This window comes from Gorilla gorilla, chromosome 15 (assembly GCF_029281585.2).
Source record: "Gorilla gorilla gorilla isolate KB3781 chromosome 15, NHGRI_mGorGor1-v2.1_pri, whole genome shotgun sequence".
In the NCBI taxonomy this organism is placed as follows: Eukaryota; Metazoa; Chordata; class Mammalia; order Primates; family Hominidae; genus Gorilla; species Gorilla gorilla.
The window spans coordinates 119,421,439-119,439,561 of NC_073239.2; the positions used below are offsets into that span (position 1 = coordinate 119,421,439).

The window sequence follows — 18,123 nt, forward strand, 5'->3', positions numbered from 1 at the left end:
GATTATTGACTGTAAAGGAGAGTCATCAAGCTGACATGGCTGCTGCCTGTGTTACTTATCTGGAATTAATTGGGGTGCTTCATTTATTTTTTACAAGTCAGCAGGGGGCCGGATGCAGTGGCTTACACCTGTAATCCTAGCACTTTGGGAGGACTGCTTGAGGCCAGGAATTTAAAACCAACCTGGCCAACATAGCAAGACCCCATCTCTAAAAATATTTGTTAAAGTCAACAGTGGGGGGTGCACACAGCAATGAATGGAAACACAGTGACTGCATTTGAGGATTTTGTTCAATATCAAATTTAGCCTCCCCCATTTGTGCTCTTCTTCCTAACTTCGCTCCTCTGCTCCCACTAAATTCCCCTTTTTTTTTTTTTTTTTTTTTGAGACAGTGTCTCACCATGTTGCCCAGGCTGGAGTGCAATGGTCTGATTTTTGACTCACTGCAACCTCCATCTCCTAGGTTCAAGCGATTCTCCTGCCTCAATCTCCCAAGTAGCTGGGATTACAGGCCTGTGCCACCCTGCCCAGCTAATTTTTGTATATTTAGTAGAGACGGTGTTTCACTGTGTTGGCCAGGCTGGTTTCTAACTCCTGACCTCAGGTGATTCACCCGCCTCAGCCTCCCAAAGTGCTGGGATTATAGGTGTGAGCCACTGAGCCCTGCTGCTCCCAGTAAATTCTGCTGGAAAGACCAGAGTGCTCTTTTGGCCAGTCACTCAGCAGTGTCCCGGCCATCTACCCAAGGATCTCCCTGCTTCTGGACCTCTGCTTCCCTCCCACCACTGCCAGGATGGAGCCCCCTCGTCACCAAGTTGCTGTACTGCAGTAGCTGCCTCCTGGCACCAGGTGTGCCCACCTCCCACCACGGCTACCAGAGCTGTCTTCCTCAAACCCGGCTCAGATGGTGTTGCCCTCCACGTTACATGGCTCCACACTGCCACTAGAATACAGCTCCAGTCTTTGGTGTGGCACCCAGGGTCTCGCAGCCAGACCCAGCCTGCCGTTCCGAGGCCTCGTGCGTTGGGGACTCCAGCCACTCCTGGCCTTTGTGTTGGGGCCCTGGCTAACTTTCGTATTTTGGGTAGAGATGGGGTTTCACCGTGTTGGCCAGGCTGGTCTTGAACTCCTGCCCTTCCCTAATGTGCGGTGCACGTTCATGCCACCCATTTGCTTCTCTTCCTGGGGCCTAGCATTCCTTCCGTGGGCTGCTTTCCTTCAACTCTTCTTCCTTCAGGACTCAGTTGAGATCGCACCTCCCCACCAGACATTCTTCATTGACTGTCCCCATCATAGCACTGTGCTTCTACCTGTCATTTCAGAGCCAAGCACGGTGGCGCACACCTGTTGTCCTAGCTACTTGGGAGGCTGAGGCAGGAGGATTGCTTGAGCCCGGGAAGCTGAGCCTAATCTAGGCAACAGAGCAAGCTCCTGTTTCTTAAAAAAAAAAAAAAAAAAAAAAAAAAAAATATATATATATATATATATATATATATATATAATTTTAGTTTGACTCACATTATTTTTGTTGAAAGTTTACACACGGAGTGTGTAGGGACTTTATAGGCAGAGACCAATTGCTTGGTGACAGTACGTACCCAATAGGATTTTTGTTTTAATTTGGGATGGAGTCTCACTATATTGCCTAGGCTGGTCTCAAACTCCTGGGCTCCAGTGATGCTCCCACATCAGCCTCCCAAAGTGCGGGGATTACAACTGCATGCAGCTGCACCAGCAGGATTTAAAATGTCAGGGAAAGTCAGTACTGTTTGCAGCTCCATTTCTGAGTAACTCTGGGATGTGAGTTTTGATCCTATATTTGGCCATGTTACTGGTAGTCAAAGATAAAACTGCCTTCCATGCAGGTACAGGATGTCATCACACACAGTCGCCTGGTGGATGATGTGACTCCCACCCTCCCAGGAAAATTCTCATCTCTTGCTCTAAGTTGCCATCAGCCTTCCCAGGGCATGAGGCAGAAGATGTTAGGTTATAAAAACTTGTCGGCCAGGCATGGTGGCTCACACCTGTAATCCCAGCACTTTGAGAGGCCAAGGTGCGTAGATCATGAGATCAAGACTATCCTGGCCAACATGGTGAAACCCCGTCTCTACTAAAAATACAAAAATTAGCTGGGCGTGGTGGCTCGCCTGTAGTCCCAGTTACTTGGGAGGCTGAGGCAGGGGAATTGCTTGAACCCGGGAGGTGGAGGTTGCAGTGAGCCAAGATCATGCCATTGTACTCCAGCCTGGGAACAGAGCAAGACTCCGTCTCAAAAAAGCAAACCAAAAAATCTTGTCAGAGATACATTTACATGTGTTCTCCCTTCAGCCCTGGTGTTTTCTTTACAAGTGTCTTCCTGGTTGTATGAGTAGCAAGCAGCCTTGGACAGCATGACCTCTCCTGCCTCGGGGACAGTGTTGACCTTGGGCAGCACTAACTCGTTGTTAGGTCAGGACCATCATCAGTCTTCTCTAAAAGGCAAGCAGAAATTTTAATTTCAGACTGGGTGTGGTGGCTCATGCTTGTAATCCTAGCACTTTGGGAGGTCGAGGCAGGAGGATCACTTAAGGCCAGGAGTTTGACACCAGCCTGACCAACATAGCAAAACCCTGTCTCTACTTAAAATACAAAAATTAGCTGGGTGTGGTGGTGGGCACTGTAGTCTCAGCTACTCAGGAGGCTGAGGCACAAGAATCGCTTGAACCCGAGAGGCAGAGGCTCCAGTGAGCCAAGATTATGCCACTGCTGAGCCAAGATGGTGCCACTGCACTCCAGCCTGGGCGACAGAATGAGACTCTGTCTCAAAAAATACTACTAATAATAATCAATTAATTAAAAAACAAGGCCAGGTACAATGGCTCATGCCTGTAATCTCAGCACATTCGGAGGCCAAGGCAGGCAGATCACCTAAGGTCGGGAGTTTGAGACTAGCCTGGCCAACATGGTGAAGCCCCGTCTTTACTAACAATACAAAAATTAGCCAGGTGTGGTGGCACACGTCTGTAATCCCAGCTACTTGGGAGCCTGAGGCACAAGAATCCCTTGAACCTGGGAGGCAGAGGTTGTAGTGAGCCGAGATCGCGCCACTACACTCCAGCCTGGGTGACAGAGCGAGACTCTGTCTCAAAAAAAAAAAAAAAATTAAATTTTAATTTCAAGGATGAGGATGACTTTAGCGAAGTATCAAATAATGAACATGATTTCTACCTTTAATTTTTTTTTTTTTTTTGAGACGGAGTCTCACTGTGTCGCCCAGGCTGGAGTGCAGTGGCACGATCTCCGCTCACTGCAAGCTCCACCTCCCAGCTTCACGCCATCCTCCCGCCTCAGCCTCCTGAGTAGCTGGGACTACAGGTGCCCGCTGCCATGCCCAGCTAATTTTTTTGTATTTTTAGTAGAGACGGGGCTTCACCGTGTTAGCCAGGATGGTCTCGATCTCCTGATCTTGTGATCCACCCGCCTCAGCCTCCCAAAGTGCTGGGATTACAGGTGTGAGCCACCGCGCCAGCCTCAATTTTTTTTTTTTAAATACAGCTTCCCTCTTCTTTCTGTCCCTATACAAATTACCAGAGCAATTACTGCTATAGGATTAAATTAAAGGAATTCTTAAATTAAATGGTTGGCTGCTGAACCAAGTTGTAGCAGTTGAATATGGAATTTTGTAGTGATTTATTATAATCCTAGTTTTTGGAAGAAAATTTGCATCACTTAGCAGATATTTAAGATGCTTGTAACATTTCATTTCCCAGTACACATAAATATGCATTATGTCAGGCATTGGAATGTTTAGCAAACTAATGAAATTTGTAATTTAATTGATCAGGTCACAGCATTTAATGAAGAACTATTCAGTGTCAGTTTATGCCGTTAGGTAACAAACAGGATTATGTTATGCAGTAATTTATACAGAAAAGTATTTTATAAATAAAACGTCAAATAAATGCCACTTTTTGTTTTAAAATAATATGTTTAAGAAATAATCCTAAAGGGAAAATGTCTGCTTTGTCGAATAAAGTAATTAAAGCATTTTTTAAAAACAAGAGAAAAAAATAAGGACAAAGCAGGGACAGACAGGAAAATGTCAGTGTGTTTGCATCAGCCAGGCTGGGCTGTGCTTCGGTAGCAAGCCCCAGATATCAGCGACTTCACACAGTGAACCGTGGCCCCCGCTCCACGAAGCTGGCCCTGCATCTGTCCTCTTCTAGGGCAGTGGTCCTCCAGGTGGTGGCTTCCTGATCCCGCCTGCTTTGCTCTGCAGCTCCACCATCTCGGTTCCTTCTGCTCAGAGCCTGTTGCCAGAACTGGTCGTGGGTCCTGCCTAACTCTAAGGGAATGTGAGGGAGCCATGGAGTGCTTGGGGAGGGCTGTGGTCTCTGCCACCGCATTCACCACATCCTGACCACTTCTTCCATGGAACAGGTTCACAAACCTCATTCATCCAGGCGGCCTGGGTGACACTCTGGGGTAAAAGTCTGCAGGAAAGCCCTCAGTTCAACTTTGTCATCTTTCACCTGTCTTTTCAATTCGGCATAAGCTGGTTTATGCACTGGAATTACATCATCTAGCAGTCTTTTATATGTGTTCTGAAAGGATGTTCACTGTGTAATGTGAACTCCGTGTTCTGTGAGCAGTGTTGTTGCTGCCAACTCTGAGATGCTGGCCTGGTGTGTTTTTGTCACCATGTGACTCTGTTAGCATGATCACTGCTGCCTGTAGTTTCTCTTAGAGGCAGGTTGAAGACTCTAATGTAAAATTGTCTTTTAATTAGCATTTGTTTCTCAGCTATTTCTAGAGTTACTGTTGAAGGTACTTTATTTTGACTGGTACAGATCTTTGCATATGTAATGTTAGAGTTCCAGGGAGTTCTGTTTAAACTCCCTGGTAAAACATTCTGTACAAGATCAAGGAAGGAGAAAATACAGTTAATTTCTGGAATAGAGAAATTGTCATCTTTAGAAAATGCAAAGAGGAATAATGATAATTTTTTGTGTAGCAGTGAATGAATAGCTTTAAGTTGATGTCATAACTGAAGACACATGAGATTTTCACATGGCAGAGTCATGCCTCTGTGTTTTGCTACACTCCGTGGGCTGTCATCTGATACCAGTGACAACTGTGCAAGGGCGGTACCTCCCGATTCTGCACCCAGTGTGGGGCGTTCTCCACCCGCCCCTCCTCCAGAAGCACCACCAGCTAATGGAGCTGCACACCTTTTATTCCGCGGTTGAAAGTCAAAATAACCCATCAAAATTAAAAACTTCTCATCCAAAAACACTATTAAGAAAATGAAAAAGCAAACCACAGACTAGATTTACAATGCACGTATCTGACAAAAGACTAGCACCTACAATGTGCAGAGAACTCCTCTAACTCAGCAGTCAGGAGACAGTTCATTTTAAAATGAGCAAAAGACTTGAACAGGCACTTCACAAAAGAAGATATACAGATGCCCATAAGCATATTAAAAGATTCCCAGCGTCATTCCTTAGCAGGAAATACAAATTAAAGCCACGGCATGATACAACTTCACCTCTCCTAGAATGGCTGCCGTGGAAAAGGTTCAGGGGTGCGGGCAGCCAGAACCCGCAGACACGGCTGTGGGTATAGAGCACAGGATCTCCTTTGGGGAAACTGGTGGTTTCTTTAAAAATGAAACAGGCCGGGCGCAGTGGCTCACGCCTGTAATCCCAGCACTTTGGGAGGCCGAGACGGATCACCTGAGGTCAGGAGTTCAAGACCAGCTTGGCCAACATGGCAAAACCCCGTCTCTACTAAAAATACAAAAATTAGCTGGACGTGGTGGCAGGTGCCTGTAATCCCAGCTACTTGGAAGGCTGAAGCAGGAAAATCGCTTGAAGCTGGGAGACAGAGGTTGCAGTGAACCGAGAGTGTATAATTGCACTCCAGCCTGGGTGACAGAGCTAGACTCTGTCTTAAAAAAAAAAAACAAAAACAAAAACAAAAAAACAGGAGGCAGAGGTTGCAGTGAGCCAAGATCACGCCACTGCACTCCAGCCTGGGCAACAGAACAAGATTCTGTCTCAAAAAAAATAAAAAAGAAGTCAGTTCAGCAGTTACCTCAGGGTAGAGGGCATTGGCCAGAAGGGAGTTGAGGGAACTTTTTGGGCTGACTAAGTTGTTTAAAACCAATTGGGACAGGCGCAGTGGCTCACACCTGTAATCCCAGCACTTCGGGAGGCTGGGGTGGGTGGATCACTTGAGGTCAGGAGTTCAAGACCAGCCTGGCCAACATGATTAAACTCCATCTCTACTAAAAATACAAAAATTAGCTGGGCGTGGTGGCATGCGCCTGTAATCCCAGCTACTCAGGAGGCTGAGGCACGAGAATCACTTGAACCCAGGAGGCAGAGGTTGCAGTGAGCCAAGATTGCACCCCTGTACACCAGCCTGGATGACAGAGCGAGACTCCATCTCAAAAACAAACAGAACAAAAAACAAAAACAAAAACAAACAATTCAACTTAGCCCTGAAGATCTGTGCATTGCGCTGTAGGTAAAGTCTCAGAGGTCAGAGGTTGCTGATGCAGAGGACCCAGGCCGACCCAGGTCCAAACCTTAGATCCTCCTTTGCCTCCTGGCCTGGCCACCTCCTGCCGTGTGGCCCTCAGCAGATCTCTTTCTGGCTGAGTCCCGATGGTCTCATGGGTGAAGTGGGATGATATTAATCGTGTATCATTGTTGTGGGTTTGAGATGAGTATATGAAGACCTGGCTGACAGCCTGTCCACAGCAGCTGCTCAGGAACTGTTGACTGCTGTTCTTTTAGCCAGACTATTATCAAATGTAATTTCTATTTTTAAAAAACTCTTCCCATTTCCTTTCCTCTTGCAATCAGTCTCAATAGCAGTAAGAAATAAATAAAAATGAAGATTCTTTGGGAGACTTAGTTTTGTTTTTTTTTGTTTTTTTTGAGATGGGGCCTCGCTCTGTTGCCCAGGCTGGAGTGCGGTGGCACCATCACGGGTCACTGCAACCTCGACTTCCTGGGCCCAAGCGATCTCAGCCTCCCGAGTAGCTGGGACTACAGGTGTGTGCCACCCCACCCACCTAATTTCTGTGTATTTTGTAGAGACAGGGTCTCACTATGCTGCCTAAGCTGGTCTTGAACTTCTGGGCTCAACCAATCCACCCGCCATGGCCTCTGAAAGTGCTAAGATTACAGGTGTGTGCCACTGTGCCCAGTCAGTTTAATTCTAATTAAGATCAAGATTATCTGTAAATACGAGTTCCCTCTCTCCAAATCTAGAATTTGCTGGCATTAGTCACATGTCTGAGGAAGCTGACGATGGGACCCACATTGAGATACTAATCCCAGGGCTTGGTGGTTCAGGGCACTGTACTGACAGCATCTTGACTGCTTTGCCTGTTGCCTGGAAGGGGTACCCTGTGGCGCCTGGCAGGTGGCAGAGTGGCCAGAGGCCATTATTACTCTCTTGAGTTATGGTGTTCTCAAGCCCAGCTGAGTCCACACAGCCTATGTGGATGGACTAGGACAGATCCGATGACTCAGCGTCCAAGTTCAGTTGCAAATGCAGCCTCATTTCTTTCTTTGAAGTAGAAAATCAAAGTTCATAGATTAGATGAAAGAATAGTCATTGTACAAAAGTAATTATAGTGTGTGTACTTTTCTTTGTCTACAGGAGCTGTAAAATTGACAAGCTTGGCATGTGGAAATCAGCACATCTGGGCCTGTGATTCCAGGGGTGGAGTTTACTTCCGTGTAGGGACTCAGCCTCTCAATCCCAGTCTCATGCTTCCAGCCTGGATAATGATTGAGCCACCTGTCCAGGTAAGCAGAAGTTAGCTGGTGGAACTCACTCTTCAGTAAGACAGAAACTGTGAGGATGCTGGTACTGGGAAAAAGGATCCCCACAGCCTCTAGAGGCCTCCCAGCAAATGCGGGGAGCCATGCCCCCGGGGTCTACACACTCGTTCATCAACGTCACAACTGGAATTCGGGATTTGTGAAGTTTAGAGCTGAACAGACTGTTACAGATTATGAGTAACACATATATTTTCTCTTTCAAAATAATAATATTTCGTTTTTGACTTTTTACTAAGTGAATATTATTTTTTAAATCTGCCTATATATTGGAACCTCTATTTTATAATAATAATGATAATAAATCAGTACCCAGAAGTATAAAGAAGGTAAAAGTTACTTTGAATCTTGTCATGGAGAAAATGCTGAGTGCCTCTCCTGGTTTGTTGAAGAAATTCCGTTTCCTGTCCAGCCCACTGCTGGCCAGCTCCTGCCATGTTTCAGCTGACCGTGCATCCCAACACAGAGTCTGTGTTCTCCTGACCTCCAGCACTCAGCTCACAAGGAGAAGTGTGATTTGAATGTACTATCTAGTTACCCTTAAAGATCCCACAGGCTTGGTTCCTGTGCTGAATAGATTTCTGTTGAAGTTTATAACTGGGGGCTGTGGTTTTTTGAGACTTATTTGCCCAGACTCCTGCCAGCCCCCATTTGGTGACTCTGTTGGGAAACAGGTGAAGTTGCCAATTGTGGAGACAGCAGTGGGGCAGGGGGGATGGTTCGTTGTTGGGCAGAGAAACCTTCAGTGGAGTCAGGAAAGAGGTAAAGAGTAGGGTAAATGCCTCTGTGCATAACTGTCTACATTTTGGTCATGGTGAGGCCTCGGGGATGAGGACACCAGTGGTGTCCACCAGCCCTGGGGAGTGTGGTTGGTGGGAGAACCTTTACTGAAATCAGTATTCGGCTCTAGAGCTCTGTGGAGGCCACCACTAGCGGTCATGGCCACAGGGAGGCTTCTCGTCCTCCTTGGTGGGTCTTCCTCCTCCAGAGGGTGATGGGGATGATATTGTCTATGACAGCACTTTGTGAATGATACGGCACCGTCAAACATGAGGTTGTACATAATGAATTATAACACATGCTCTGTTTTCCCTCTGCACACAGTGACGTACTCATAGTGGCACAGAGGGAGAGTCCACCCTGCAGAGAGGAGCCTTCCTCACTGCCATGTTTAGCACTGCTGGGGCACAGTGATTATGAAAAGCAAGCCGCTTGTCGTTAGTTTCATTATTGTCCTTAAATTCTCTGGTTGCCCGCACCCAGGTGGACTCCTTTGACACACCACTGTCAATACGTTCCTTTTTTTCCTTCTAACAACTTTATATTTTTCCTTTTAAGTAACAACCCGCATAACCTAAAATTTCAGCCTTCTACAGTGTGCAGCTCAGTGGCTTTAGCATATTCACAGAGTGTGCAGCAGTTAGCACCATCCAATTCCAGAGGGTTTCCATCACTCCAAAACAGAGAGAACACCCTTACCCATTAGCAGTCACTTCCTGTTCTCACAGAACCAGCCCCTCCGCCCATGGCAGCCACTCATCTGCTTTCTGTTTCTATGGCTTTGCCTATTCTGGACATTTTATGTAAATTGGATCATATAATATGTGGCCTTTTTTATCTGACATCTTTCACTTTGTATCATGTTTTGGAGTTCATCCACGTTGTAGGTGTATCAGTTCTTAATTTCTTTTTACGACTACATAACAGCTCTGTTGTATGGATAGGCCACATCGGTTTATCATTTCACCAGTGGATGGACATTTGGATTGTTTCTGCTTATTGGCTACTGTGAATAATGCTGCTATCAACATTTGTGTGCAAGTCTTTAGGGAGGATGTATATTCCCAGTTCTGTTGGGTATCTGTCTATAAGTGGAATTGCAGGTCATGTGGCGATTCTGTGTTGAACTTTTTAAGGATGTCAAAGTGTTTTTGACAGTGGCTGCACCATTTTGTGTTCCACCAGCAAGATATGAGGGTTCTAGTTTTTCCCATCCTTACCAATTTTTTTTCTTTTTTTTTTTTGAGCCAGAGTTTCGCTCTTATTGCCTAGTCTGGAGTGCAGTGGCGCAATCTTGGCTCACTACAACCTCCGCCTACCGGGTTCAAGCAATTATCCTGCCTCAGCCTCCTGAGTAGCTGAGATTATAGGCATGCACCACCATGCCCAGCTGATTTTTGTATTTTTAGTAGAGACGGGGTTTCACCATATTGGTCAGGCTGGTCTCAAACTCCTGACCTCAGGTAATCCACCCTCCCCCCGGCCTCCCAAAGTGCTGGGATTACAGGCATGAGCCACTGCGCCTGGGCTTTCCAATTTTTTGTGGTTATTTTATTTTTCTGGTCTCAGAAACTGCCTCATATGTCTAATTTTTTAATACTAGTCATCATAGTAGTTGGAAAGTGGTATCTCATTGTGGTTTTGATTTGCATTGACCTAACAACTAATGATATTGAACATCCCTCTTTTCATGTGTTTATTGGTTATTTGTGTAACTTCTTTCAAGAACTGTGTGTTCCTTTTTTTTTTTTTTTTTAAGATGGAGTCTCACTCTGTTGCCCAGGCTGGAGTGCAGTGGCGCAATCTCTGCTCACTGCAGTCTCTGCCTCCTGGGTTCAAGCAATTCTCTTGCCTCAGCCTCCTGAGTAGCTGGGATTACAGACATGTGCCTCCACGCCTGACTATTTTTTTTTCCATATTTTTTTAGTAGAGGCAGCGTTTCACCATGTTGGCCAGGCTGGTCTCAAACTCCTGGCCTCAGGTGATCCGCCCACCTCGGCCTCCCAAAGTGCTTGTATTACAGGCGTGTGCCACCACGCCCAGCCTCAAACCTTTGCTCATTTTTAAATTGTGTTATCTTTTACTGAGTTTGTTTGTTTGTTTTGAGATGGAGTCTTTCTCTGTCGCCCAGGCTGGAGTGCAGTGGCATGATCTCAGCTCACTGCAACTTCTGCCTCCTGGATTCAAGTGATTCTACTGCCTCAGTCTCCTGAGTAGCTAGGATTACAGGCATGCACTGCCATGCCTGGCTAATTTTTGTATTTTTAGTAGAGATGGGGGTTTCACCATGTTGGCCAGGCTGGTCTCGAACTCCTGACCTTGTGATCCGCCTACCTGAGTCTTCCAAAGTGCTGAGATTACAGATGTGAGCCAACATGCCCAGCCTGTTGAGTTTTATATATGAGTTCTTTATGTATTCTGGGTACTAGACCTTTATCAGACACATGATTTACGAGTATTTTCTTCCATTCTGTGCATTGTCTTTTACTTTCTTTATGATGTTCTTTGATGCACAAATATTTTTATTTTGATGAAGTCCAGTTTATTTATTTTTTCTTGATTTGCTTCTGCTTTTAGTTGCCTAATCCAAGGTCACAAAGATTTACCTCTATGTTTTCTTCTAGCAGTTTTGTAGTTTTAGCTCTTACATTAAGTGCTTCATCTATTTTGAGTTGATTTTTGAATATGGTATGAGATAGGTGTCCAAATGCATTCTTTTACACGTGGGTATCCAATTGTACCAGCACCATTTATTGAAAAGACTATTCTGTCTGCATTAAATTATTTCAACACCCTTGTCAAAATCAATTGATTGTAAATATAAAGGGTTGCTACTGGACTCTTAGTTATATCCCAGTGATCTGCGTATCTATCCTTAAACTACACTGTCCTGATTACTTAGCTTTGTCGTAAATTTTGAAATCAGGAAGTATGAATCCTCTAACTTTTTCTTTTTCAAGATTTTTTCAGCTACATGGAGCCCCTCCTACATCCATGTGAATTTTAGGATAAGTATGTCAATTTCTGCAAAAAAAAAATACTAACTGGAATTTTGAAAGGAATTGTGTTGAATCAGTAGATAAATTTGGAAAATCTTCCAGTCTGTGAACATAGGATGTCTTCCCATTTATTTAGATCTTCTTTACTTTCCTTCACCAATGTTTTGTAGTTTTCAGAGTATATGTTTTATACTGCTTTTGTTAAGTTTATTTCTAAGTTCTGTATTCCCTTTGATACTATTGTAAATGGAACTGTTTTCTTCATTTTCAGATTGCCCATTGCTAGTATAGATTTTTGTATATTGATCTTGTGTCTGGCAACCTTGCTAAACTTGTTTATTGGGTCTAACAGGTTTTTGTAGATTCTTTTGCATTTTCTGTAGATGAGATCATGGCTTCTGACATGGTCTGCCAATAGAGATAATTTTACTTCTTCCTTTCTATCTGTATGTCTTTTATTTTACTGTCTTGCCTGATTGCCCTGGCTGGAACTTCTAGTAAAATGTTGAGTAGAAGTGGTGAGAATGGGCATCCTAGTCTTGTTTCTGATCTTAAGGGGAAGGCATTCAGTCTTTTACCATTAAATATGATGTGAGCTTTGTGTTTTCTTAGGCTCCCTTTATTAGGTTGAACTTCCCTTCTATTCCTAGAAGGAATTCTAGGAGTTCTTTCTGTTCCTAGTTTGTTCAGTGTTTGTTATGATGAAAGGGTGTTGGGTTTTGTCAAATGCTTTTTCTATGCCTATTGAGATGGTCATCTGGTTTTTTCCTTTATTAATATGATGCATTATACTGATGGAGTTTTATATGTTGAAACACAGTTTCATTCCTGGGATAAATCCCAGTTGGTCATGATGTGAAATCCTTTGTATGTATATGTATATGTTGCTGGATTTGGTTTGCTAAAGTTTTGTTGAGGATTTTTGTATCTATATTCATGAGAGATATTGGTCTTTGGTTTTCTTGTCATGTGTTTGTCCGGATTTGGTATCAAAGTAATGCTGCTGGCCTCATAGAATGCATTGGGAAGTGTTTTGTTCTTTTCTACTTTTTGGAAGAGTTTTTGAAAGATTGGTTTTATTTTTTACACCCCATTTGTTAGAATTCATCATTCCATCCATGAATTCATGTAGCCATGTAGGCCTGAACTTTTTTTGTGGGAAGTTTTTTTGACTACTGGTTCAATCTCTTTATTCATTATAGGTCTATTCAGAATTTTTTTTTTTTTTCTGACATGGAGTCTCGCTCTGTCACCCAGGCTAGAGGACGTTGGCGCGATCTCGGCCCACTGCAACCTCCGTCTCCTGGGTTCTTGCAATTCTCCTGCCTCAGCCTCCCTAGTAGCTGGGACTACAGGCATATATACCACCACACGCAGCTAATTTTTCTATTTTTAGTAGAGACGAGGTTTCACCATGTTGGCCAGGCTTGTCTTGAACTCCTGACCTCAAATGATCCACCCTCCACACCCTCCCAAAGTGCTAGGATTACAGGCATGAGCCACTGCACCCAGCCTATTCAGAATTTTCTATTTCTTCTTCTTCTTCTTTTTTTTTTTTTTTTGAGACGGAGTTTTGCTTTTGTTGCCCAGACTGGAGGGCAATGGCACAATCTCAGCTCACTGAAACCTCCACCTCCCAGGTTCAAGCAATTCTCCTGCCTCAGCCTCCCAAGTAACTGGGGTTACAGGCGTGCACCACCACGCCCGGCTAATTTTGTTTCTTGTGTTTGTTTTTTTTTTTGAGACGGAGTCTCGCTCTGTTGCCCAGGCTGGAGTGCAGTGGCACAATCTCAGCTCACTGCAGCCTCCGCCTCCTGGGTTCAAGCACTTCTCCTGCCTCAGCCTCACGAGTAGCTGGGATTACAGGCATGCACCGCCACACCCAGCTAATTTTTGTATTTTTAGTAGAGATGGGGTTTCACTATGTTGAATAGGATGGTCTTGATCTCCTGACCTCGTGATCCACCTGCCTCGGCCTCCCAAAGTGCTGGGATTACAGACGTGAGTCACTGTGCCCAGCCTAATTTTATATTTTTAGTAGAGATGGGGTTTCACTATGTTGGCCAGGCTGGTCTCGAACTCCTGACCTCAAGTGATCTTCCCACCTCGGCCTCCCAAAGTGCTGGGATTACAGGTGTGAGCCACTGCACCCTGCCTCTCTTTCTTCCTGATTCAATCTAAGTAGTTTATTCTTTCTAGGAATTTGTTCATTTCATCTATTTTATCTAATTTGTTGGCATCCAGTTGTTCACAGTATTCTTCTGTAATACTTTTTATTTCTGTGAAATTGGTAGTAATGTCTCCTCTTTCTGATTTTATAATTTGAATTGGCTGGGCACAGTGGCTCATGTCTGTAATCCCACTTTGGAAGGTTGAGGCAGGAAGACCACTTGAGCCTAGGAGTTCAAGACCAGCCTGGGCAACATAGCAAGACATCATCTCTACCAAAAAAAAAAAAAAATTACCTGGGCCTGGTAGTGCACCTGTAGTCCCAGCTACTCAGAAGACTCAGGTAGGAGAATTGCTTGAGCCCAGGAGTTCAAGGCTGCAGTGAGCTATGATTGCCAATTTTATTGCCAATTGCCACTATACTCCAGCCTGGGCAACAGAGCACAACTCTAATAATAATAATAATAATTTGAATCTTCTCTCATTTTTTCTTAGTCAGTCTAGCTAAAGGTTTGTCAATTTTGTTGCTCTTTTCGAAACACCTCCTTTTGGTTTTCTTGCTTTTTCTCTGTTGTTTTTCTATCCTCTATTTCTTCTATTTCCACTCTGTTACTTCCTCCACACATTCTTGTGCACAGTGCTTTGCTTGGTAGTGATATTCCTCTGGTAGCTCCAAGGAATATTTGTCACAATTATCACTTACATGTGGAAGACCTGTGGTAACATTGGACTGTAAAGTTTGTAGGATCCCAGTGCAGAGGCAGGCCGGTGTTAGTAAAGGGCTGCTGAGTGCAAGAGCAAGATTTGCAGGATGTGTTGTGGAAAGAACGTCCTTGAGTGGGTTGAGCGCCCATGTGCCTTGCCTCCTCCTTTTCCCAGCAAGCCAGAGGCCAGGATGCTGGAGAGTAGGGCAAGCAGGAAGCTGCCGGGCTCAGTCCTCAGTGGGGCTGGAGCCACCCTTGCCTCTGCTGTGTGCACCTCTCTGCAGCCATGGGGCCACACAGGTACCTGGCAAAAGGGTTACATGGAGCACTGTGTGCAACCACAAATTCCTGTTCGTGTCTCCATGTAGACTCTAGAATAACCTCTAGGAAGCAAAGCTAAAATGGGGAAGAGAGCTTTGCTTAAAGTGCTCTATTGACTGTGGTGATCAACAGCTTTGCCAGGAAAATGGCCAAAATAGAACAAATTCACATGAAAGGACCTCAAAGCTCTGCTCTGAATAAAGTAGTGATTGCTAAATGGGATGTTAAGCATGAACTATTTCAAGTAGTTCTGCTGAATAGAGCCACATTTTCTCATTGAGTTAGCTTTTAGCATGCTATGGAAGACATTCAGTTTGCCATGGATTCTGTAGATACAAAATGCTTTTCAAGTTGGTTTCTGTGGGAAAGAAATCAGGCTTCACATGTACACAGGCCTTTCTACTGCACTTTGCCAAGCACTGCCTTATCCTTAACCCTTTTATTGCCCCAGGAAATAGAAAAGTCAGTAGTTCCCCCTACCTTACAAGGAAATCTGTTACCCAGAACACTTGAGCAATTTGCCCAGGATCCCAACTCTGGTGTGTGCCAAGCCCAGGCGGGGACCCAGGCCCCCAGCTCCCAGGTGCTGCCCCTGCCGAGGCTCCCCTGGGCTGAGGAAGGCGCTTCTCCCGGGCTGCTGGCACTGACGATTGTTTGCTGAGATCAGAAGTGAAGACAAGCTCTGCTGCCAGGCGCTCGCCTTGTGTCAGGCTAATGCCTGAAGCACATCTTTCCCTCAGTCCTCACAACAACCTGGGAAGTGACTGCGTCTTTCCCCATTTGACAGAGGAGAAAACCCTAGCTCAGAGGTTCAGAAAGTTGCCTGAGGCCTCATAGCAGGCAGGCGGCAGGGGTGGGACATAGACCCAGGTGTGTGACATCCGCCTCTGCCTCTCCTGTGGCTCTGAGGTCCAAGGCCTGGGCCAGGACCAACTGCAGGATGGCAGCAAGCACCAGGTTGTGGCGACATGTCATAGGCTTAGTGGCCTCACACGTCGTATTTTAGGACAAAGCCTACACATGCGAATCTTTAAATCGCAGAGGATCCTGCAAATGAGCCCAGGAGTGAGGGGAGACGGGGGTTCACTCTGAGGACTGGAAGGTCAGAAGGGTTGGTTGAATCTGAGGATTGGCGAACAAGCGGGATTTATGTATTTTGATTATGTTCTATATCTTTCCACTTTGTTTTATTTGTTCTTTGACTTGAGCTTCTTCATCTGCGTAGAGGATGTATTTGCAGTGGAAAAGGAAATGGAGGCAGGGGATAGATGCTCAAGGGCACATGAAGTGAAGCCACAGAAATCTTTTAAAATTAGCATCAGCTTCTCTATTTAGTTCCGTTGTCCTATTCTCTTCTCTGGGAAGATACCCCTCCTGTAGTAGTTTTGCGGTAAAGTTTTAACAAAGTACTCAAAACAAATGACTCAGTTTTCAGACTTGCTAACACTTGCAAGGGTTTGGAGAAAATATTTATAGTTGTGTTTAGCATCTTCATAGTCTGGAGTTTGCTGTTTGAGTTAGAGAATTTTCTGTCTGTGTTAGAGGTACCTCTAACGCAAGCATAGTTGCTGTGAAGTTTCACATTCTGTGTGCCCCATGTGCTTGAGTAGAAGAGGTGTCTGTTCTTACTGTGCTTACAGTGGACTCTGAAATGGTGTGTATGGTGTGGTTCCAGTTTTGTAAAACAAAACTATAAAATCCCACTAGGCTGGGTGCAGTGGCTCATGCCTATAATCCCAGCACTTTGGGAGGCCAAAGTGGGAGGATCACTTGAACCCAGGAGTTCAAAATCAGCCTAGGCAGCATAGTGAGACCCCGTCTCTACAGGTAATTTTTTAAATTAGCCAGGTGTGGTGGCGTGCACCTGTGGTCCCAGCTACTCCAGCTACTCAGGAGGCTGAGGTGGGAGGATCACTTGAGCCCAGGAGGTCAAGGCTGCAGTGAGCCATGTTTGTACCACTGCACTCCAGCCTGGGCAACAGAGCAAGACCCTGTCTTAATCAATTAATAAAAATAAAAAATAATTTCCCACTGAAAACCTAGAAGAAACTACAACAAAGGTGACTGTTATGGGGCCAGGCACGGTGGCTCATGCCTGTAATGCCAGCACTTTGGGAGGCCCATGTGGGCAGATCACCTGAGGTCGGGAGTTCAAGACCAGCCTGACCAATATGGAGAAACCCCGTCTCTACTAAAAATACAAAATTAGCTGGGTGTGGTGGTGCATGCCTGTAATCCCAGCTACTCAGGAGGCTGAGGCAGGAGAATTGCTTAAACCCGGGAGGCGGAGGTTGTGATGAGCCGAGATCGCGCCATTGCACTCTAGCCTGGACAACAAGAGCGAAACTCCATCTCAAAAAAAAAAAAAGACTATTTTGATCCAGGGATTATAAGTGATTAAAATTTACCGTGTTTTCCCATAATGGGCAGGAAAACTTTTTCATGATCAGGGAGAAAAATACGTATACTTTACAAAGGACCCATCTTTTGTGGGTCAGTGAGCAACCTTTCTTCTCCGAGGCACGTCTCTGACCTACCCAGCCCATATAAATCTGAACCCCAGTAGGTTGTCCCCCCTTCCCCTTGCCCCACACAAAGATTTTAGAGCTAGAAGGAGACTGGAAAACACATAACCTTGCCACTTCCTTCTGCAGATGAGGAAAGCAAGGCCTGGCAAAAGCAAGGTTCCTGGTCTCAGGGTGGTCAGTGGTTGTGCTGGGCCTCCTCAGCCCCTCATCCTCAAGGCCCACAACAGAGCAGCGGCAAGAACAGTCCCATCCAGGGACAGTCACAGGCTACCGTAGAGACACACGCAAACCACTGGCGCCTGTGCTTCCAGAGCTGTGAGCAGAGTGCTATGGAGCCAGCTGGAGAGGGAAGTGCTGTCAGGGCCTTGGAGTGGTCAGAGGACCTCACAAGAGGTGGCACTGGTACAAGAAAGGCAAGTAGGAGTGTGGCAGGCAGGCAGGACAGAGGGTGTTCTAAGCAGAGGGGACATGAAGTGTAGGCACTGAGCAGAAGGCACCCTTGCCCAGGGTGCAGAAAGGGGCTGTATTGGGAGACTGGCACAGGCCGGGGCAGGGAGGGCTGGGCTAAGGCATTGGCATCGTTCTTGAAGAGTTTGAAGCCAGGCAGGTGGCCTGGTCAGACCATGCTTGAGGAAGGAGCCTGTGACACAATTCCCTGTGACCAGTCAGAGGGTCTTCTGCTGGACAGATCACACGCACCCATAAGTAGGTCAGATGCCCAGGAGTGTTTTGCCTCAGATATGGAGCAAAATTAGCCTGACACTAAATGCAGCTCTGG

General features: G+C 45.5%; 1 protein-coding gene across 3 annotated transcripts in view; it reads left to right on the plus strand.

The window, feature by feature from the left end:
- TECPR2 (tectonin beta-propeller repeat containing 2) overlaps positions 1–18,123 on the plus strand; it is a 140,127-nt gene that overhangs the window by 91,977 nt on the left and 30,027 nt on the right. For all 3 annotated transcript variants that reach the window (XM_031001496.3, XM_063698198.1, XM_063698197.1), the window contains exon 17: positions 7,663–7,811. In XM_031001496.3, the coding sequence (XP_030857356.3) occupies positions 7,663–7,811 (149 nt within the window). The remainder of the gene's footprint in view (positions 1–7,662; positions 7,812–18,123) is intronic.